The 23,267-nt window shown below is 45.1% G+C and overlaps 1 protein-coding gene across 1 annotated transcript in view; it reads left to right on the forward strand.

Moving 5' to 3' along the window:
- The window catches only part of PLCG1 (phospholipase C gamma 1), a 56,393-nt gene that overhangs the window by 26,118 nt on the left and 7,008 nt on the right, over nucleotides 1-23,267 (forward strand). The window contains exons 4-26 of the mRNA XM_069953361.1: nucleotides 127-174; nucleotides 1,509-1,593; nucleotides 4,258-4,341; nucleotides 4,756-4,778; nucleotides 6,562-6,634; nucleotides 6,960-7,061; nucleotides 7,147-7,265; nucleotides 7,378-7,463; nucleotides 8,236-8,356; nucleotides 8,696-8,864; nucleotides 13,307-13,429; nucleotides 13,512-13,613; nucleotides 13,927-14,114; nucleotides 14,729-14,929; nucleotides 16,677-16,796; nucleotides 16,892-17,072; nucleotides 18,954-19,031; nucleotides 19,167-19,270; nucleotides 19,654-19,750; nucleotides 20,022-20,091; nucleotides 20,201-20,358; nucleotides 20,828-20,924; nucleotides 22,659-22,883. Coding sequence (XP_069809462.1) covers nucleotides 127-174; nucleotides 1,509-1,593; nucleotides 4,258-4,341; nucleotides 4,756-4,778; nucleotides 6,562-6,634; nucleotides 6,960-7,061; nucleotides 7,147-7,265; nucleotides 7,378-7,463; nucleotides 8,236-8,356; nucleotides 8,696-8,864; nucleotides 13,307-13,429; nucleotides 13,512-13,613; nucleotides 13,927-14,114; nucleotides 14,729-14,929; nucleotides 16,677-16,796; nucleotides 16,892-17,072; nucleotides 18,954-19,031; nucleotides 19,167-19,270; nucleotides 19,654-19,750; nucleotides 20,022-20,091; nucleotides 20,201-20,358; nucleotides 20,828-20,924; nucleotides 22,659-22,883 — 2,654 coding nt within the window. The remainder of the gene's footprint in view (nucleotides 1-126; nucleotides 175-1,508; nucleotides 1,594-4,257; nucleotides 4,342-4,755; nucleotides 4,779-6,561; nucleotides 6,635-6,959; nucleotides 7,062-7,146; nucleotides 7,266-7,377; nucleotides 7,464-8,235; nucleotides 8,357-8,695; nucleotides 8,865-13,306; nucleotides 13,430-13,511; nucleotides 13,614-13,926; nucleotides 14,115-14,728; nucleotides 14,930-16,676; nucleotides 16,797-16,891; nucleotides 17,073-18,953; nucleotides 19,032-19,166; nucleotides 19,271-19,653; nucleotides 19,751-20,021; nucleotides 20,092-20,200; nucleotides 20,359-20,827; nucleotides 20,925-22,658; nucleotides 22,884-23,267) is intronic.

A 23,267-nucleotide genomic window follows, 5' to 3' on the forward strand; every position in this document is an offset into this window, starting at 1 on the left:
AGCAGGGTTAGGGTGAGTAAGGACAGGTCAGAAGTGTAATGAAGTGAGTGACTTGTACTATTACAGGACTGCTGTATCCTATTACACTGTACTTTTATGTTCATAGTGTTTGTTCTTCTGCTGTAGGTGGCTACGGAAGCAATTCTACTGTCTGGATAGAAATCGTGAGGACAAGTAAGTACTTTCACCCACAAAGGAAAAAGGTTGGAGCAGTTGTCCAAATATAAGAGCCTATATACCAGGGGTGGGGAACCTTCAGCCCTACAGCTGTTGCAAAGCTACATTTCCCAGCATGCCTGGACAGCCAAAGCTTCGTGTAATAGCGGTGCACGGACGATTTACATTACCTATCCATGCTGCAGGGCTCCTCTTGCGGTCATTTTCTCCCCGGGTCCCGCACGCTCCAACTTCAGAGCGGTCTGTCTGAGCTGACAGGCCGCTCAGCCAATCATTGTCCGGGACTGCCGTGGCCTGTGATTGGCTGAGCGGCATGTCAGCTGAGACCCGGGGAGAAGACCGCAATAGGAGCCCTGCAGCCTGGATAGGTAAAGTATAAAGTTTAGCAAGGGCTGCAAGGACGTTGGTAACGATGTCCATGCAGCCCTTGTTAAACGATAATCGGGCCGTGGAATAGGCCCAGTAAACGAGCGCCAATCTAGCAGATCACGCTCGTTTACAGTTATTATTGGGGCCCAATTGGCCTGTGTAATAACACCCTTAGTCAGACACTGTCATATGTGTCTCTTCCTGCATATGCAGCCAGGACTGTCCTAGTTGTTCAGCCAGAGGGAGCCAGGAGAGATGTGCATTAAACAGGTACTCTGTCGTAAAAAAAAAAAAAAGTTCTTTCAAATCAGCTGGCATCAGAAAGTTATACAGATTTGTAATTTACTTTTATGTAAAAATCTCCAGTCTTCCAGTACTTATCAGCTGCTGTATGTCCTGCAGGGAGTGGTGTATTCTTTCCAGTCTGACACAGTGCTCTCTGCTGCCACCTCTGTCCATGTCAGGAACTGTCCAGAGCAGGAGAGGTTTTCTATGGGGATTTGCTGCTGCTCTGGACAGTTCCTGACATGGACAGAGGTGGCAGCAGAGAGCAGTGTGTCAGACTGGAAAGAAAACACCACTTCCTGCAGGACATACAGCAGCTGATAAGTACTGGGGGGGAAACAGAGTACCACTTTAAGCTTGTCCTAGCCCAACACCTGAGATTCTAATTCAGGGGTAGGGATCCTTGGCTCTCCAGCTGTTGCAAAACTACAACACCCATCATGCCCGGACAGCCGTGGCTGTCCGGGCATGATGGGTGTTGTAGTTTTGCAACAGCTGGAGAGCCAAGGTTCCCTCCCCCTGTTCTAGTGCATAGGATTTATCTGTCCCCCTACAAGCTAGCAGCTCCCACCAGCTACAGACATATCAGATGGGGAGGATTTTAGTCTTTAGCAATGGCTGAACCCACTTTGTCTGCTCTAAACAGTATCCAGTTAATGTTTCCTTTGTTCTATTAGAATCTCCGTGAAGGATTTGAAGAGTATGTTGTCCCAGGTCAACTACAGAGTTCCTAATATGAGGTTTCTACGTGATCGACTTGTGGTGAGTTTATGGCTCTTTGTCTCATCTCCCACTTTGTACATACACTTAAAGGGGTACTCCGGTGGGGAAGGGGCGAATTAAAATCAACTGGTGTCAGAAAGTGACACAGATTTGTAAATTATTTCTATTAAAAACCTCCAGTCTTCCGGTACTTATCAGCTGCTGGAAGTGGTGTATTCTTTCCAGTCTGACACAGTGCTCTCTGCTGCCACCTCTGTCCATGTCAGAAAACCTCTCCTGCTCTGGACAGTTCCTGACATGGACAGAGGTGGCAGCAGAGAGCCCTGTGTCAGACTGGGGAGAATACACCACTTCCTGCAGGACATACAGCAGCTGATAAGTACTGGAAGACTGGAGTTTTTTTTAAATAGAAGTAAATTACAAATCTGTATAACTTTCTGACCCCAGTTGATTTGATTAAATGTTTTTTTTTTTTATCTAGAGTACCCCTTTAAAGGTGTGGTCTCATCATAGATGATGGATAGCTCTACTATGTCCGATCAGCGAGGGTCGACACTAGAACCTAGTAACAGCAGTACTAGAGAAATACTGTGCCACTGTATATAGGCTCCCCTCTGCTTTTTTTTTTAATGCCCCCCTTTATAATTTGAAGGACAGGCGCCATTTTGTTCTGGCAATCAGAGGGGTCCCATCCATAAGAGCCCAGGCGGTGGGCCGAGTTCTATGTGTATAAGGAGAGAACCCCTGCATTACATCAGCCCTATTACCTAGTTGACCCGGTAGCGAGCTGCGCTCATGTACGCCACATATGACTTGGTCTTGGTATACCACAAAGCTTTCATTTTCATCTTCAGGTTATGCCAGTATCACAATGTTCAGAAGATTACAGGGGTTGTTCTGCAGTTGTTACAGGTTATCCCCTATCAGTCTGACTGCTGGGACCCCCATTCCTGTTCTGCTGGAGATAGCTGAGCTCTGTCCTGGTCTATCTATAGGAGGTCCCATAGAGAGTGATGGGAGCGGTGGTGTACACGTGTCACCTCATTGTCACAGGACATCTAGGTCTCTTATTCTATAAATCATTCTCAAAAAATATATCCAGTATACATAGTATATGAAATGTCCAGTATACATAGTATATGAAATGTCCAGTATACATAGTATATGAAATGTCCAGTATACATAGTATATGAAATGTCCAGTATACATAGTATATGAAATGTCCAGTATACATAGTATATGAAATGTCCAGTATACATAGTATATGAAATGTCCAGTATACATAGTATATGAAATGTCCAGTATACATAGTATATGAAATGTCCAGTATACATAGTATATGAAATGTCCAGTATACATAGTATATGAAATGTCCAGTATACATAGTATATGAAATGTCCAGTATACATAGTATATGAAATGTCCAGTATACATAGTATATGAAATGTCCAGTATACATAGTATATGAAATGTCCAGTATACATAGTATATGAAATGTCCAGTATACATAGTATATGAAATGTCCAGTATACATAGTATATGAAATGTCCAGTATACATAGTATATGAAATGTCCAGTATACATAGTATATGAAATGTCCAGTATACATAGTATATGAAATGTCCAGTATACATAGTATATGAAATGTCCAGTATACATAGTATATGAAATGTCCAGTATACATAGTATATGAAATGTCCAGTATACATAGTATATGAAATGTCCAGTATACATAGTATATGAAATGTCCAGTATACATAGTATATGAAATGAATAGTGTTAAGCAAGCACTAAAATGCTTTAACGTACCCCATTGAAATCAATGGCGACTTGAGCATATAACCAGGTGCCCCCTGCTGGGCAGAGCGGAGGGTGCTTGGTTCACCTTTATAGCTGAAATCAATGGTGGCAAAAAACTTATATAGATTTATTTACTTCTATTAAAAAATCTCTAGTCTTCCAGTACGTATCAGCTGCTGTATGTCCTGCAGGAAGCGGTGTATTCTTTCCAGTCTTTAGACGGCACTACTATGTCTATGGGTGGTGCACGTAGTAGGGAAAAAAAAGTTCCAGCTATACTGTAAAAGTTCAATCTCGGCACTCTCCATAAATGCTTCATAATTTTAACACAGAAGATTTCATATTCATCACAAGCACAACAGGACATTTCGGCTGATAAAGGCTAACGCCGAAACGTCCTGTTGTGCTTGTGATGAATATGAAATCTTCTTCAATAAAATTACGAAGCGTTTATGGTGAGGGCAGAGATTGAACTTTTACAGTACTCTTTCCTTTTTGACACAGTGCTCTCTGCTGCCACCTCTTGTCCATGTCAGGAACTGTCCAGCGCAGCAGCAAATCCCCATAGAAAACCTCTCCTGCTCTGGACAGAGGTGGCAGCAGAGAGCACTGTGTCAGACTGGAGAGAATACACCACTTCCTGCAGGACATACAGCAGCTGATAAGTACTGTGAGACTTGATATTTTTAAATAGGCCTAAATTACATTTTGTAAATAGAAGTAATTCATCTGTAGAACTTTGTGACACTGTGATTTGAAGGAAAACGAAGTTCACCGAAGTTTCCCTTTAAGGAAGCTACATACTTACCCTCTTATAGTTCCTCTAAGTATATTGTGCTTATTTGGCTCATCCATCCATACTTTGCCTTGTCTTACCTGTCTCTCTTCCTTCCTTCATTACAGGAAGTGGAACAGAGGAACCAAGAAATAAACTATGCCCAGTTTGCTCAGCTCTACCGCTCCCTGATGTACAATGCACAGAAGACGGTAGGTAATGTGGATCCGGCCATCGTCTCTTACCGATCTGCAAACCATTAATGGGATTTCCTCAGCCGCTGAGCCAGCCTGTCTCCAGCCAGTCCTTTCTAGGGTAGTAATATGGTATTGTCTATGACTCCGTCACTGGCTATTTATTGTGGTGGAGACCTATTTTTTTCACCGTCTCTTAGCAAGTTATGTATCTTTTTTTTTTTTTTTGTTTGGTTAAACAAAAATTAAGCCATGCAAAAACCTTCCCGGAGACAAACAACAACATAAAGTATAGATGGTGGCGACCTATTAGGAGGTTGCTGTGGTTTGTGAGGGTGCAGGATGTCATCTGAGTCATCGTCTCAATTAGCTGTTGTGTCGGCCATGGTTACTGCAGACCTCACGCTCATCGTTTGCCTCCTTTCATTTCAGATGCCGCTTCCATTCTTGGAAAGGTGAGTAACTGTGTAGCTTTATTTATCTGTAAACCTAAAGTGTGGGTAAATCGGCCTACCTGGTGAGCAATGCCCGCCGGTGTGACAAACGGGTGCGTCTAGGGTGACGAAAGCCGGCCATACCCATTGGTTGAACCCAAAGATTTTGGCAAAATTGGGTGATGACCTATTGCAATGATGGGAAACCTATGGCCCTCCAGCTGTTGCCAAACTACAATTCCCAGCATGCCTGGACAGCCAAAGCTTTAGCTTTGGCTGTCCAGGCATGCTGGGAATTGTAGTTTGGCAACAGCTGGAGGGCCATAGGTTCCCCTCCCCCGATCTTATGCGTATGGTGCGTCAAGCATGTTAAGGCACATTTACATGGCCAGTTACCAGGGGAATGGCCAAATGTGCATGTTTATGATGGATATGGGAAGCGGCGCTGTCAGTAAAATCTCCAGCAGTGCTGACATCAGTACCTGCACTCAGTAAGTGAATAGAGTCTCAGCTTGTATCCGCACAATTTCGCACAACTACTCTACAAGGCCCCTGGACATTGCGGCCAGAAATTCCCAGTAGAATATCAGTAGAATCCTTACTTACTAGTATGGAGCGAGCATGCTTGATCGAGAATTGAGCACCTCGAGGTGCTATTCAAATATTGGCACTACTGTACTGACCCAGCATGTCAGTACAGTAGCACGAATATTTAAAAAGTTCAGGAGCTCCCAGCATCATCGTTCATTATGATGCCGGGTGCTCTAAAAAAGGGGTAGTTCACCCCCCAAAAAATTCTTTCAAATCAACTGGTATCAAAAAGTGCCAGAAATTTGTAATTTACCTCTATTAAAAATCTCCAGTCTTCCATTGCTTATCAGCTGCTGTATGTCCTGCAGGAAGTGGTGTATTCTCTCCAGCGCTCTCTGCTGCCACCTCTGTCCATGTCAGGAACTGTCCAGAGCAGGAGAGGTTTTCTATGGGGATTTGCTGCTGCTCTGGACAGTTCCTGACATGGACAGAGGTGGCAGCAGAGAGCAGTGTGTAAGACTGGGAAGAATACACCACTTCCTTTAGTACATACAGCAGCTGATAAGTACTGGAAGACTTGAGATTATTACATGCAGCAGCAGCAGCAGCAGGGAGGTGTGGGGGGACTGCCCGCGTGAACGCTAGATCGTCTGGGCAGCCCATAGCATACAGCAGCGGTCTGCTGCCGCCGTTTCTATTCCACGAAGGGACGGCAGCAGATCGTTGCTGTATGAGTTGTTTGTTTTCAAAATGTTGAAAGACAAACGACATGAACGATGTTGGCTGATCGTTGCCTTCTATTCCACGGGACGATTATCAACCGTAATAAAGACTGTTGCCAACTATAGATGTCGTAGAGTAGCCCTAACCTACTTTAAGATTTTAATAATTTGAATAATATATATATATATATATATATATATATATATATAATCTATAATATTTTTTTTTTTTTTTTTTTTTTTTTTGCTGCTTCCAGAAACAGCTCCAACCCTCTACTCTGATCCATGGGCTATGTATGTTGTTATATGGTATATAAAGAACGGGGCTTACCCGCAATGCCCAATACAGCCTGCACAAAGGTGTGGCGCTGTTTTTGGAAAATAATCAGCCATATTTCTCATGTACAACCCATTTGAATGTACTTTATTAGGAATAACTTGTATGGCTTATTTGGAATTGTATATTTGATACGAATTGTTTGTACACATTCAGAGATGTTAATAAAAATAGATTTTACAGAAATATACCTAATTATACATCATTTTTTCAGAGGTGGAGAGCGGCCGGAGCTTTACCGTGTATCATTACTGGATTTCCAGGGCTTTCTGTTGGAATATCAGAAGGTAAGCACAGATGAGAGCAGCAGAAAATACAGGGACTGGGTAGGGAACCGTGGCTCTCCAGCTGTTGTAGTACTACAACTCCCATCATGCCTGGACAGCCAAAGCTAACGCTCACCCTCACTCCAGGATGTTACAGGGGTCGGGTTCCATTGTAAGTCTGTGGAAACAGACTCCTGCAACAATAAGTGAGTGAAGCGCACCGCCCTATACTTCTCCGATATCACGGCACAACATTTGTTTGTTTTTTGGTTTCGGTCATTCTACAGATGTGGAGATTTATGGTCTTTCTCACTTTTTTTTAACACCCTTTTTGTATTTCTTACAGGAAATGTGGGCGACTGACCTGCTGCAGGTCCAGGAGTTCATGTTCCACTTCCTGCGTGACCCTCTGAGGGAGATAGATGAACCGTATTTCACCCTAGAGGAGGTTTGGGCCTTATAATTGTATTTTTTACATAGTTTTTTCTTGGCTGTACTTTCTTTTAACCTGTTCTATTGTGCCGTCTCCGCAGTTTGTTACATTCCTGTTCTCCAAAGAGAACACTGTGTGGGATTCAGCGCTGGACACTGTGTGTCCCCAAAACATGGACAACCCCCTGTCCCATTACTGGATCTCCTCTTCCCACAACACGTAAGAAATCTTCTGGGTCATTTCTCTAATATTTTTCATTGAATTTCGTTGTTCTTTCACATCCAGACTTTGGTATTTGCTCCACCTTTTCACTCGTGATTTCTGTCCTCAGGTACCTAACAGGGGATCAGTTCTCCAGTGAGTCCTCCCTTGAGGCCTATGCCCGCTGTTTGCGAATGGGCTGCCGCTGTATAGAGTGTAAGTTTTAATGTGAAGGCGCCACCTTGTGGAGATTCCATATTAAATGTTTTTCATGTCCACATATATTTTGCCTGGTGGTACTCTTATTCTGAACACTGCAGTAGAGTCTCATTGGGAGCTTATAGCTTTAGAAATATGTATATGGTTTTTTTCTTAGTTCTTTAAGGGGCACTGTGATTGGCACAAACTTGGGGAAAACTGTGGCTGGCACCACCATGGGAAACACTGTGGCTGGCACCCCCATGGGGAACAAAACTGTGGCTGGCACCACCATGGGAAACACTGTGTCTGGCACCCCCATGGGGAACAAAACTGTGGCTGGCACCCCCATGGGGAACAAAACTGTGGTTGGCACCCCCATGGGGAACAAAACTGTGGCTGGCACCAGCACAGGAGGCCACCGTGGCTAACACCCTTAATACTAATGGCCCATGCTGAGGATAGGTTATCACTTTTAAAAGGTTGAATAATCCCTTTAAGGAACAACAAAAATGCCCCCACCATTGCAGCAGAGTCTAGAGATCAGTCTCCGTCACTCGCTTGCTTGGCATGACTTTCTGGGCAGCCACCCAGACAAGCACATCATCTGCAGAGATTATTCCTCTGGGTATCTGCAGGGCTCTCCGGTGAATGATTAGAAGGGAAGATTCACGTTTTCGCACCATTTATTTTACGCCTTAACCAGTTTCTAAGTTTAGGATCTTTAGTACCAATAACCTTGATCTTTTGTACATGACCACATGGTGACCATTACTATCATCCTTTCCAGTGGATTGCTGGGATGGACCGGATGGGATGCCCGTAATCTACCACGGACATACCCTCACTACCAAAATAAAGTTTTCCGAAGTGCTCCTGACCATCAAGGAACATGCCTTTGTAACGTCAGAGTAAGTAGTATTGAGTTTATATGAAGGATCATGAAACTATGGCATCCTTCATCTCCACTGATGACCATCATTTGTCAAGAATGAGAGGTCATAGTCGTTCGAGATGAGCGCAGCTGGAGTCCGATCGCTCAGCGTTTGAATACCGGTGGCTGAAGAAGTTGGATCCAGTTTCCAAGACTCCCCAGGACAGCATCCAACTTCTTCAGCCACTGGTATTCAAACACTGAGCAATCGGACTCCAGTTGTGCTCATCTCTAATAGTCTTTCATGGGGCTTTATGGATTCGGCGGTGATCATGTACTGCTGATTCTCTGATATGTCGTCATGCTGTCCTCTTAGGTACCCGGTCATCTTGTCCATTGAGGACCATTGTAGCATAGCCCAGCAGAGGAATATGGCCCAGTACTTTAAGAAAGTGTTTGGGGACATGCTTCTTACCAAACCGGTGGATGTCAATGCCGATGGCCTCCCATCACCGAACCAGCTTAAGAGGAAAATCCTTATCAAGGTGAGAATGCTTTACTGCATCACAAAATAACATCATGGCCGCGTTTGTGCATCACTAGATAAGGCCCAATAATAGTGTAAGTAACACAAGCAATCCCAACACCTGTCTAAGACATCATGCAAGATGCATCAGATTTATCCTAACTGTGTCAGCACCTTCAGACTAAATATGATACAGGGATGGTCTTGAAATGTATTGTGTTATATATCTTCTAAGCACAGTAGAAGTGGTGAGATCACAGTAGTGGTGACAATTTATATATACATATATATGTATAATATAATATATATATATATATATATATATATATATATATATATATATATATTTATATTAATAATAATAAATAATATTATTATTTTAGATTATTTCTTGATTTGATCTTGATTCAAGAAATCAACAAGGGTTGTGATCATAAACACTTTTGCAATGTTATACATACAACCAAACCATGCTTCCTCCATGCCGATATTTAGTGTTTTCTCTGTGTGTAAAAAAAAAAAAAAAAAAAAGAGACCAAACACAGGAAGTCCCCGTCCTTTGCCGCTCACACCAGGAAAGACACCTGTCCATCATGCAGGTTGTATATCACCCGAGGGCAATTAACTTTTACTATACTGTGATAATTCAATCAGTATAATGTCACTGTGTGGTTCTAGAGGTTTTGGTGCTGTGTGACAGGAGAACTGACCATACAATGCAAGCACCCCCAAAATTCTCTGCTAATGAGTGTGGGTGCGCAGCGGCTGTACTCATTCGCAGTGAAGGGAGACACCTAGTGGCCATATGTATAACGTTTGACTTAAACATAGAAAACGTAACAAAAAATAAAGCGAGTATATTTCAAAACTGCTTGTGATCACAACCCCTGTTGATTTCTTTTAAAAATAGTTTTTGTAACAGTGCCTCTTATCAGGGCTGTGGAGTCAGTAAGCCGCAGCTCTGACTCCAACTCCGACTCCTGAATTTTATCAGGACCGACTCCGACTCCTGCATTTTATCAGGACCGACTCCTGCTCCTTGATAAATGGCCGGTCAGATACCAGGGGAGTTATTTATCACACTGGCTCAGCAGCTTCTCCCTAATGTCCTACATGATCCTGGGGCGACTTCTGAGGGATTGAGGAAAGATATAAAGCAGCTTCTCCTGTGTGTGCAGTGGATGCAGCCAGTCTCCAGCCTCCATGTCCTGAACTACTCACAACTAGACTAGATGGAGCAGGTGGTCTTTTCCTGCTGACAGTCTTCTATGTTTCTAACTAAATGGCATTATTACATTACACACATATATACATATATATATATATATATATATATATATATAATGTATATATGTGTGTATGTATGTATGTGTATATATATATATTAGATATATTATGTTATACAGCTACACTGATCTCTATGAGAGATTAAAGTTTAAGTGAAAGAAAAAAAGTGTTTTTATAAATGAAAATCCCCTCCCCTAATAAAAGTTTGAATCACCCCCCCCTTTCCCATTTTATTAATAAAAATAAATAAATAAACATGTTTTGCATCTCCACGTGCGTAATCGCCCAAACTATTAACCCTTTCCCGCACTGCTGACAGTCTTCTATGTTTCTAACTAAATATTAACCATACACACAGAAACACTGCTAACACTGCCAGATCCCTGTGATATAGAGGTCAGCCATAGTGATATAGAGAGGGGTCACACATAGTGATATAGAAGGTCACTATGGGGGCACGCAATAGCACGCACACACACACAGCCTGCTGCAGCCATAGCACACACACACAGCCTGCTGCAGCCATAGCACACACACACAGCCTGCTGCAGCCATAGCGCACACACACAGCCTGCTGCAGCCATAGCACACACACAGCTGCAGCCATAGAACACTGAAGAAAAACACACTATCTTCTCCCAGAGAGAAAACACCACACTGAGGACAGAAGTTACAGCTACATTACTTATGTCTCCTCCTCTATATTACACAGGACATCTTCATATTACACTGCTGCTCATATACAGTCATACAGCACCCAGGAAGAGAACAGCACAGATCTCCCCCCCCCCCCCCCCACACACACACACAAACTCTTCCAGGTCAGAAACGAGCTGCCAAATAGTGATCGACAACCTCTCCCCGACCACCCTTATGTAATAATGCCAGTGTCCTATTACTGATATATTCCCCGACCACCCTTATGTAATAGGGCCAGTGTCCTATTACTGATATATTCCCCGACCCCCCTTATGTAATAGGGCCAGTGTCCTATTACTGATATATTCCCCGACCACCCTTATGTAATAGGGCCAGTGTCCTATTACTGATATATTCCCCGACCACCCTTATGTAATAGGGCCAGTGTCCTATTACTGATATATTCCCCGACCACCCTTATGTAATAGGGCCAGTGTCCTATTAGAATGTTGCTCATAAAATATATATTCATGAGCAAAACTTGTAAAATTCATATCAAAATTCAATTCTACATTTTTTAAAGATTTTTTTTTTTAAAGCTGGAGTCGGTGTTGGTACATTTTTTTCCGACTTCAGCCAAAACTAACTCCGACTCCACGACTCTGACTCCACAGCCCTGTGTGTGTGTGTATATATATATATAATATATATAATGTGTGTGTGTGTGTGTGTGTGTGTGTGTATATATATAATATATATAATGTGTGTGTGTGTATATATACATACATACATACATACATATATATATATATATATATATATATATATATATATATATATATATATATAATGTATATATGTGTGTGTGTATGTATGTATGTGTATATATATATATTAGATATATTATGTTATACAGCTACACTGATCTCTATGAGAGATTAAAGTTTAAGTGAAAGAAAAAAAGTGTTTTTATAAATGAAAATCCCCTCCCCTAATAAAAGTTTGAATCACCCCCCCCCCTTTCCCATTTTATTAATAAAAATAAATAAATAAACATGTTTTGCATCTCCACGTGCGTAATCGCCCAAACTATTAACCCTTTCCCGCACGAGGACGTAACTGTACGTCCTCGCGCGGGTGCTCAGGGCAGGGCCACGCGGCGACCCCGCTCTGAACCGCCGCGGTCCCGGGTAGCCCGCTAATACAGTAATCAGATGCAGCTGTCAAATATGACAGCTGCATCCGATTACCGGATTCAGCACTTCCCTGGTGTCTAGTGGAGGAGATCGCTCCTCCGGGACGTTGTCATTGAGGAGCGATCTCCGTTACTGCTGCCGGCCGTGACCGCTCCAAGATGGCGCGGACCCCGGCTCGGCACTCATTTGTTTCCGGCTGCAGCAGCTGAAAGCAAACGAGTGCCGATCTCATTGATCTATGCTGTATAACTATACAGCAAAGATCTCAATGAGAGATCAAAGTGTATATACTAGAAGTCCCCCAGGGGGAATAACCCTAACCCCAGGGGGGGAATGACCCTAACCCCAGGCGTGAATAACCCTAACCCCAGGGGGGGGAATGACCCTAACCCCAGGGGGAGCTTCTAGTATAAGTGTAAAAAAAATAAAGTGTTGTTGTCAATAAAAAGCCCCCTCCCCTCTTAAAAGTCAGAATCACCCCCCTTTTCCCAGGTTATAAATAAAAATAAATAAACAAACATGTTTGGTATCACCACGTGTGTAATCGCCCGAACTAATTAATCACATTCCTGATCTCGCACGGTAAACGGCGTAAGTGCAAAAATTGTGCATTTTTGGTCGCATCAAATCCAGAAAAATTGTAATGAAATGCGATCAAAAAGTCGCATATACGCAATCAAGGTACCGATAGAAAGAACACATCATGGTGCAAAAAATGACACCTGACACAGCCCCATAGACCAAAGGATAAAAGCGCTATAAGCCTGGGAATGGAGCGATTTTAAGGAACGTATATTTGTTAACAATGGTTTGAATTTTTTATAGGCCATCAGATAATATAAAAGTTATACATGTTACATATCGTTGTAATCGTAACGACTTGAGGAACATATATAACAAGTCAGTTTTTCCATAGGAGACACGGTGTAAAAACGTTCAGCCTGTCATTGCAAAGTACAATTAGTGACGCAAAAATAAGGGCTCATGTGGGTTTCTAGGTGTAAAAGTGTAAGTGCTATGACCTTTTAAACACAACGAGGAAAAAACGCAAAAACGAAAATTGGCCCCATCCTTAAGAGGTTAAAGGGGTTATCCAATGTTAGAAAAACGTAGCCACTTTCTTCCAGAGACAGCGCCGCTCTTCTCTCCAGTTTGGGTGCAGGTTTTGCAACTAGGCTTCATAAAAGTGAATAGAGCTTCATTGCAAACCGCACCTGACCTGGAGACAAGAGCGGTGCTGTCTCTGGAAGAAAGTGGCCATGTTTTTCTAACGTTATATAACCGCTTTTAGGGAATACGTAACAGTCATAGTAATAATGACTTCATGTCGTCTTTGCAGCACAAGAAGCTTGCAGAGGGTAGCACCTATGAGGAGATTCCAACGTCTACAGTATATGCAGAGAACGATATAAGTAACTCAATCAAAAATGGAATCTTGTATCTACAGGATCCCATAAATCATGTAAGTCTTTGTACTGGGGGGAGTCAGTCAGCATGGGGGGGTGGCATCTAATGCTGACTGTTTCCTCTTCTTCTCCGTACAGGAGTGGTATCCTCACTTCTTTGTGCTTACAAGCAGCAAGATCTACTACTCAGAGGAGACAAATGGTGGACAAACCAACGACGACGAAGAGGAGCAAAAGGAAGTAAGTGACACCCAATGAAAGCTCTCGTTGTTAGTGTCGAGCGGAGATGCCGAGGTTCGGGTTCAGTAACGTTCTCAAATCCTGAATGTTTGACATTTGATTCCCTGCGACTGGAGAAGTTGGGAGTCCTGGAAAACATAGATACAGACATAGGCCATAGGCTACATCCATGTTTTCCAGGACTCCCTAGAGCTGCATCTAACTTCTTCAGCCACCGGTAATCAGATGCCGAGTGCTCAGGAACCTGAACAGTTTGGCTTCTCCTCTCCTCGTGTTTTGGTAAAGGCTTACGTATCCATTGTATCCCATTTAGATCAGCAACAGCTCCGAGTTGCACTCAGCTGAGAAATGGTTTCATGGGAAGCTTGGTGCAGGCCGGGATGGACGACACATCGCCGAGCGCCTCCTGACTGACTACTGCATTGAGACCGGAGCCCCGGATGGTTCTTTCCTAGTGCGGGAAAGTGAGACCTTTGTAGGGGATTACACACTGTCATTCTGGTAAGTGCCGATTTTATAACTATATTGTATTATAATGCATCATGTTGGGTGCAGGTGTTATCCAGGGAGCTTAGCTAATCATTTGTTCATGTATATTATAGGGGAACTCCGGTGATTGTTTATTTTTCTTCATATAAATTGATGTCAGAAAGTTATAGAGATTTGTACGTTACTTCTATTTAAAAATTTTCAACCTTTCAATTCTTATCAGCTGCTGTATGTCCTGCAGGAAGTGGCGTATTCTCTCCAGTCTGACACATTGCTCTCTGCTGCCACCTCTGTCCATGTCAGGAACTGTCCAGAGCAGCAGCAAATCCCCATAGAAAACCTCTCCTGCTCTGGACAGTTTCTGACATGGACAGAGGTGGCAGCAGAGAGCACTGTGTCAGACTGGAGAGAATACACCACTTCCTGCAGGATATACAGTAGCTGATAAGTACTGGAAGACTGGAGATTTTGAAACAGAAGTAATTTACAAGTTTATATAACTTTCTGACACCAGTTGATTTTGGGGGGGGGGGGGGGGGAGAATCACTGGAGTACCCCTTTTAAAATAAATAGGGATTTTATTGTATGTTTGATGTGGCCTCCCTTTTGGTTTGTCTGCCGTATAGGAGGAATGGAAAAGTCCAGCATTGTCGGATACACTCCAGACAGGAAGCCGGAAGCCCCAAGTTTTTCCTAACGGATAATCTGGTGTTCGAGAGTCTATACGCACTGATCAACCACTACCAACAGATGCCATTACGGTGTAATGAGTTTGAGATGAGACTGACCGAGCCTGTTCCCCAAACCAATGCACATGAGAGTAAAGAGTGAGTAAGGGGGATTATACACATAAGGGGGTGCATGCACATGAAAAGCAGCATTATATGGCGGCATACAGTTAAAAGTAATGATTAACTTGGAGGTTAAAAAAATAATTGTAAATCCATGTCCCAGTGCTGGAGGCCTATACATTTACCAGTATATATGACCACCATGCATCACCATTCTTTCCCTAGTTTTAGCAGATGGCGTTGCACTTCTACAAGGATCTTGTGGTGTCACCTATCATGGTGTTCCTTGCTAAGCGGTCCTAACATATTCCAGTTGCTAGATAGTTAAAGGAGAAGTCTGGCTAGAATTTTTATTAAAGTATTGTATTGCCCCCCAAAAGTTATACAAATCCCCAATATACACTTATTACAGGAAATGCTTATAAAGTGCTTTTTTTCCTGCAATTACTACCGCATCAAGGCCTCACTTCATGGATAACAGGGTGATGTCACTGATGGACACTGAGCATCCCTCTGCCATCATCCTCTCCAGCAACCACAGCCTGCACAGCTCTGGGAGTCAGGGCGTGCCATCACCATGTTATCCAGGAAGTGACATCACCATGTTATCCAGGAAGTGAAGCCTTGATGCAGTATTAAGTGCAGGGAAAAAAGCTCTTTATAAGCGTTTCCCGTAATAAGTGTTTATTGATGATTTGTATAACTTTTGGCGGTTAATACAATACATTAATAAAAATTTTCGCTGGACTTCTCCTTTAAGTTAGGCTGGGTTTACGCTACGTTTTTGCAAAATGGATGGATATGTGTGCGTCCCTTTTTGATGCGTTTTTCAATTGTATACCAATATAAAAAAAAAAAAAACAGATCAAAACGGATCCGTTTTTTAATGTACACAAAGACGTAGTCAACCTCATTATTGTTTCTGTTAAAAAAAAAAAACAGATCCGTTTGTTTGTATAATGAAATTCAAAGGAAAAACGGATGCACACCTTTGGTTTTTTTTTCCGTTTTTTGCAAAAAACTGATTTTAAAAACGTAGTGTGAACCCAGCCTTACTCATTTTGAGGCTCTCACCGCTTTGCTGCTTCACTATTACTCATTCGATCCATTTCAGAGGGCAGGACCAGACCCGGGCAGTTTGCTAGTAGTACACATACATAGATTTCCTTTCCCTTACTTCTCTGGCCAATCACAGCACATACTCTTCTCTTCTCTGCTGTGCCATGACATAGTGCTGGAAAAAGCGAAGTGAACAGACTGGCAATGTGATGGGCAGATGATTTACACAGTAGTACAGGACTAGAGGTTTGTGGGGGTAGAAGGAGTTACTGATGCACTGCAGAGTACTATGTGAGCAGAAAGGAAACAAACAGCAAAGGGGTTACCCAAAGCACTGAACCTGCTGCTCAAAAGCTAAAAAGGAGAGGGATATTACCTCTCAAAAGTGTGGATCATCGTTTGCAAACAGACCAGCTCAATTTACAGGTTTGCAGCCCAAGGTTTCTCCCCCATTCCTAAGCCTCACCCCTACTCCACATGCTCTGTCCTGAGACAGATTTTTCCTAACAACAGACAGTGGACAGTTTGCAAGGGAGAGTGACACCTAGTGGCTATTTCTCTAGAGATGTTTTGGCATTGTCATTGTGTAAGTGATTTACAAATATGTTAAGAATCAGACATGGTCACATGGAGGGAAGTTGTAACCGTCTCCGTTTAGGCAGTTTAGTTAGTTGTAGTTACCAGTCCTCCTTTTTGAATCAGACTTTCGATGTTCTCTTTGCAGATGGTACCACGCAAGCCTTACCCGAGCACAAGCTGAACACATGCTGATGAGAGTACCGCGGGACGGTGCTTTCCTAGTACGTAAAAGAAGCGAGCCTAACTCTTACGCAATATCATTCAGGTGAGGCTTGAAACACTGTACATGTTAAGAAGCAGCTTCCTGATTGGATGATGATGATTTCACACTTTGCGTTTTTTTCCGTTGACCTGGTGCAGAGCGGAGGGGAAGATCAAGCACTGCCGGGTGCAGCAGGAAGGGCAGAGCGTGGTGCTGGGCAGCTCAGAGTTTGACAGCTTGGTGGATCTTATTAGTTATTATGAGAAGCATCCCTTATACCGCAAGATGAAGCTGAGGTATCCCATCAACGAAGAGACTCTGGAAAAGATCGGCACAAATGTGAGCATTAAATTAGGGATTGTCTCTAGGTTGGGCTCTGGGAGCGTCTCTAGTTTGGGCTCTGGGAGTGTCTCTAGGTTGGGCTCTGGGAGCGTCGTCTCTAGGTTGGGCTCTGGGAGCGTCGTCTCTAGGTTGGGCTCTGGGAGCGTCGTCTCTAGGTTGGGCTCTGGGAGCGTCGTCTCTAGGTTGGGCTCTGGGAGCGTCGTCTCTAGGTTGGGCTCTGGGAGCGTCGTCTCTAGGTTGGGCTCTGGGAGCGTCGTCTCTAGTTTGGGCTCTGGGAGTGTCTCTAGGTTGGGCTCTGGGAGCGTCGTCTCTAGGTTGGGCTCTGGGAGCGTCGTCTCTAGGTTGGGCTCTGGGAGCGTCGTCTCTAGGTTGGGCTCTGGGAGCGTCGTCTCTAGGTTGGGCTCTGGGAGCGTCGTCTCTAGGTTGGGCTCTGGGAGCGTCGTCTCTAGGTTGGGCTCTGGGAGCGTCGTCTCTAGGTTGGGCTCTGGGAGCGTCGTCTCTAGGTTGGGCTCTGGGAGCGTCGTCTCTAGGTTGGGCTCTGGGAGCGTCGTCTCTAGGTTGGGCTCTGGGAGCGTCGTCTCTAGGTTGGGCTCTGGGAGCGTCGTCTCTAGTTTGGGCTCTGGGAGTGTCTCTAGGTTGGGCTCTGGGAGCGTCGTCTCTAGGTTGGGCTCTGGGAGCGTGTCTAGGTTGGGCTCTGGGAGCGTGTCTAGGTTGGGCTCTGGGAGCGTCTCTAGGTTGGGCTCTGGGAGCGCGTCTAGGTTGGGCTCTGGGAGCGCGTCTAGGTTGGGCTCTGGGAGCGTCTCTAGGTTGGGCTCTGGGAGCGTCTCTAGGTTGGGCTCTGGGAGCGTCTCTAGGTTGGGCTCTGGGAGCGTCTCTAGGTTGGGCTCTGGGAGCGTCTCTAGGTTGGGCTCTGGGAGCGTCTCTAGGTTGGGCTCTGGGAGCGTCTCTAGGTTGGGCTCTGGGAGCGTCTCTAGGTTGGGCTCTGGGAGCGTCTCTAGGTTGGGCTCTGGGAGCGTCTCTAGGTTGGGCTCTGGGAGCGTCTCTAGGTTGGGCTCTGGGAGCGTCTCTAGGTTGGGCTCTGGGAGCGTCTCTAGGTTGGGCTCTGGGAGCGTCTCTAGGTTGGGCTCTGGGAGCGTCTCTAGGTTGGGCTCTGGGAGCGTCTCTAGGTTGGGCTCTGGGAGCGTCTCTAGGTTGGGCTCTGGGAGCGTCTCTAGGTTGGGCTCTGGGAGCGTCTCTAGGTTGGGCTCTGGGAGCGTCTCTAGGTTGGGCTCTGGGAGCGTCTCTAGGTTGGGCTCTGGGAGCGTCTCTAGGTTGGGCTCTGGGAGCGTCTCTAGGTTGGGCTCTGGGAGCGTCTCTAGGTTGGGCTCTGGGAGCGTCTCTAGGTTGGGCTCTGGGAGCGTCTCTAGGTTGGGCTCTGGGAGCGTCTCTAGGTTGGGCTCTGGGAGCGTCTCTAGGTTGGGCTCTGGGAGCGTCTCTAGGTTGGGCTCTGGGAGCGTCTCTAGGTTGGGCTCTGGGAGCGTCTCTAGGTTGGGCTCTGGGAGCGTCTCTAGGTTGGGCTCTGGGAGCGTCTCTAGGTTGGGCTCTGGGAGCGTCTCTAGGTTGGGCTCTGGGAGCGTCTCTAGGTTGGGCTCTGGGAGCGTCTCTAGGTTGGGCTCTGGGAGCGTCTCTAGGTTGGGCTCTGGGAGCGTCTCTAGGTTGGGCTCTGAGGAGCGTCTCTAGGTTGGGCTCTGGGAGCGTCTCTAGGTTGGGCTCTGGGAGCGTCTCTAGGTTGGGCTCGGAGGAGCGTCTCTAGGTTGGGCTCGGAGGATTGTCTCTAGGTTGGGTTAAGCTCTAGGTTTGGAAAGCATGGACCCATCCCTATACCCTCTTGTGTTGTAGGAGCCGGACTATGGGGCACTTTATGAAGGGAGGAATCCTGGTCTCTATGTGGAGCCCAATCCCATGCCCGCATGTAAGGTATGTACTACTACTGCTTCAGTCAGAGCTTATGTGGTAGATGTCTGTGTCTCCTCTTACCAATGACCCTCTGTTTTTTCCGTTCCTAATATTCCTTTTTTCTCTCCCCGGATCTCCCTCCTCCCGTGTCCCCAGTACTCTGTTAGGGCCCTGTTTGATTATAAAGCTCAGCGAGAGGATGAACTTACTTTCTTAAAGAATTCCATCATCCAGAATGTGGAGAAGCAGGAGGGTGGATGGTAAGCACATTGCCTCCCGACCACTTGTCTATTGTCCCCGGCCTGTGAATCCTGTACGGCAGAAATGGGGAACCTTGGGCCCTCCAGCTGTTGCAAGACTACAATTTCACTTTGGCTACTCAGGCATGATGGGAATTGTAGTTTTGTAACAGCTGGAGGGCTGAAGATTCTCCACCCCTGATGTACAGGTAATAGATGTCACAGAGGGGATCTCCTCCTATGGTGACACATCCTGTTAGTTTGAGCTATTACTAAGCATGTTGCATGCAATTTTTTGTGTCAAGATTTCGTAAGCAATAAGGATGCAAAATTGCACGTGCAATACGTTTGCGTGATTGTTATAGGCGTTATTATTAATATTGTTGTTTTTACATTTTCTGCAGGTGGAGAGGAGATTATGGGGGTAAAAAGCAGATGTGGTTCCCTTCCAACTATGTGGAGGAGATCTTCAGCCCTCCTGAGCCTGAACCAGAGCGACCGGTAAGTCGCAGGAAGTGGTGTATTCTCTCCAGTGTGACACAGTGCTCTCTGCTGCCACCTCTGTCCATGTCAGGAACTGTCCAGAGCAGCAGCAAATCCCCATAGAAAACCTCAAATGTGCCGGCTTTATTGATAGGTGTGTGCTGCTCTTGATAAATTCCCCCAGTAGGTAGCTGGTAGACCTATACATGTCAGATCTTGTATGTGCAACACCAGATTACACATTTCTCCATTGCAATAACCACATTTCCATCATGTTCTGCATTCCCAGCATCTGGAGGAGAACAGCCCTCTTGGAGACCTCCTTGGTGGAATATTGGACGTGCCATCATGTCAGATTGGTAAGACCGCCAAGTGTTGTCTACGTTGTTGGTAACACAGATACATAAAGTAGGTTCAGGTTGTTTCCGGCTGCATTGGCTTTTCAGTTACATCTGTCTTTTGTTTTAGCGGTCCGGCACGAGGGGCTGAACAATCGGCCATATGTTTTTTCTATAAATGTCCCATCTGTGACCCGGAGTCCACTTGATGTGGCAGCTGACTCAGCAGAAGACATGCAAGACTGGGTGAGAAAAATCCGGGAAGCGGCTCAGACAGCAGATGCTCGGGTAGGTGGATCTACATCTGTGTTTTACTGTCAATTAAGGGGTTTCTGGTGCCTTAAAAAAAACAATAAAAAGAGCATTGTGCCAATATTCATTAGAAGGGGCGGGGCGGATCAGTGCACTGATGGTAGTAGCCCCGCCCCCAGTGCACCAAGACACCTAACTGGAGAATGAAATAAACTGCCTTTGTCCTAAAAAAAAAAAAAAAAAAAAGTACAGAGGATGAGCAGGTTCCCTTTAAATAAGTTTTTGGTAGGTTGCTAATAAAATACCTTAAAGTTACAGCAGGGGTTGTCTGCTGTAATAGCATGTGAAATGAAGCATGACATGGTACCCATTACCTGTAGGTTTAATGCACAAATACCCTGGTTCCTCCAGAGTGTCTGTCCACCTTATGACCCTGATGGGGGTATTAGGGAAAGGTCGCTAAACCAGATAACCTCCTACTAACGTTTTATTAATTTTCTTTTAGCTCACAGAGGGCAAAATCATGGAGCGAAGGAAGAAAATCGCCTTAGAGTTGTCTGAGCTTGTCATTTACTGCCGGCCCGTACCCTTTGATGAGGAGAGTAAGTGAATGTGGTTTGGTAAAGCATCAGGGTCATTTTGTTTACTATTAGAGATGGACACAACTAAAGCATGCTCAGATCCGCCCCAGCGTTCGCTATTTGAATACCGCTGGCTGATGAAGTTGGATGCAGTCCAAGGTAGTCCTATGATCTGTGACTGTATCCATATTTTCCAGGACTCCCTAGGGCCACATCCAACTTCAGCCACCGGTATTCAAATGTCATATGCTCAGGCGTAACTAGACCATACATATTCTGACCATATATATTACCGCCATACTTTTACTTACAAAATCTTGCGTAACAAGACCCATAATACCAGTAAACAAGGGACAAATATTACAGACCCACAATAGACCACTCTTATTACCACCATACTGTTACTGACCAAATCCAGTATACCAAGACCAATAATACCAACACAGAGACAAATATTATTACAACAATTACAAATACCAACACATACTGACTAATGCCCCCACTAATGAATAAAATCCACTGTACAAAGACCAATATCACCTCATACAGTGCAGTTACATCCAGTGACTCATAGGGGACATCTTCTCTGAGTTAATTACAGGTGATGTCTTCTCTCATCAGAGTCGCTCACTTTTCCTTTTCTTCTCCACCATGAGGTCTTTTTGAAGCCAGCCAAATATTTTTTTTTTAGGCTCTTCACTCATGCACCATCATCATCCTTCACATTTGTATTGTTCTCTATGTACACCTATGTAGTAGTTAGGCCTTTCTGTGCACCCATGTAGTAGTTAGGCCACTGTCAGCTCCAGTATATTAGTCAACGTGCTCTGTGCATCTATATTACAGTTACGCCTTTCTGTACAGGTAGGCCTCCAATCCCCATCCCCTGCCACTTAGTCTCCCTGGTAGTTAGCTGTAGATAACACCCCCCCCACCCCCACCCCCCCAATGTAGTATTCCCCATGTGGGTATTTCCCTAATGGTTAGCACTTCCCCCACCCCCAACGGCATCCCCCTGTAAGTAAACCCACTTGGTATTTTGCACCCTCCCAGTATGTAGTATTCCCCAGTGCAATAGGCATCCCACTGTAGAGAATCCCCCTGTTAGCCCTCCTCCCAGTATCTCCCATGTTAGGCATCTCCCCCAGTAGATAGCTTTTTCCCATTTTAGGCATCACGACTGGTATCCCTTCCCCAGCAGATAGTTTTTCCCATGATAAGCATCTCCCCTCTTATCCCCCCACACACACATATAGATAGTGTCCTCCAAAGTATGCATGCATTAATTACCCCTTAAAAACCCCTACTCCCTTGACTCTGCATTCTTCCCTCCCATCCCTTCTCTCCAGCGTCTTCTCTTGTGTGCTGCCGGAGCACTGAGGGAGGCACAGTGCTGCCTGCAGGCACAGCAGTGATTGGCAGGGTGGGGAGCCAATGGCTCCTCACCCTGCCAATCACAGCATCGGATCTAGCTGCAAGCCCTTGTCGGGAGCGCATGTGGTTAAAGAGACATTTACAGCACCTGGGAGGTCCGCTCGGCCGCCGGGTGTTCAAATGATGCAGACTCTGGACCCCGTGTATTGGACGAGCCAGCCACCCCATGCCAGCGATGGCGTTGTCTGCCTTCATGGCAGCTACACCACTGGATCTGAGCATACCAAAGTTTCGCTCATCTCTATTAACTATGATAATCTATCCAGGTGGGAGAAGGTGAAGATTGTTAATGGCGTCTTTATACCTTCTGTTCTTTCTCAGAGATCGGCACAGAGAGGGCGTGCTATCGGGACATGTCCTCCTTCCCTGAAACAAAAGCTGAGAAGTACGTCAACAAGCAAAAAGGGAAGAAGTTCCTGCAGTACAACCGGCGTCAGCTATCTCGTATCTACCCCAAAGGCCAGCGGCTGGATTCTTCCAACTACGACCCACTCAACATGTGGATATGTGGGAGTCAGCTGGTGGCTCTCAATTTCCAGACACCAGGTGACTTTTTTATTTTATTTTTGTTAAATCCTGCGCGTAGTTGTATTGTCTTTATCTGATCTCTAAGTTGTAGAGTTACAGTCGCACCCCCCTGTACTGTATGCTTTAGGTTTTATCCCAGGGATTATTGTGGTATGATAGGAGATGAGCACAACCGGAACACGCTGGAGTCCGATCATTTGGCATCTGATTACCGGTGGCTGAAGAAGTTGGATGCAGCTCTATGGAATCTGGGGAAAACTTGGATACAGCCTATGGCTATATCCACCAGGACTTCCTAGGGCGGCATCCAACTACTTCAGCCACCAGTAACCAAATACCGAAAGATCAGACTCCAGTTGCGCATATTCCGCCATCCGGCACATGGAGTCCTGGCCACAGAGA

This window comes from Dendropsophus ebraccatus, chromosome 14 (genome assembly GCF_027789765.1).
Source record: "Dendropsophus ebraccatus isolate aDenEbr1 chromosome 14, aDenEbr1.pat, whole genome shotgun sequence".
Classification (NCBI taxonomy): Eukaryota; Metazoa; Chordata; class Amphibia; order Anura; family Hylidae; genus Dendropsophus; species Dendropsophus ebraccatus.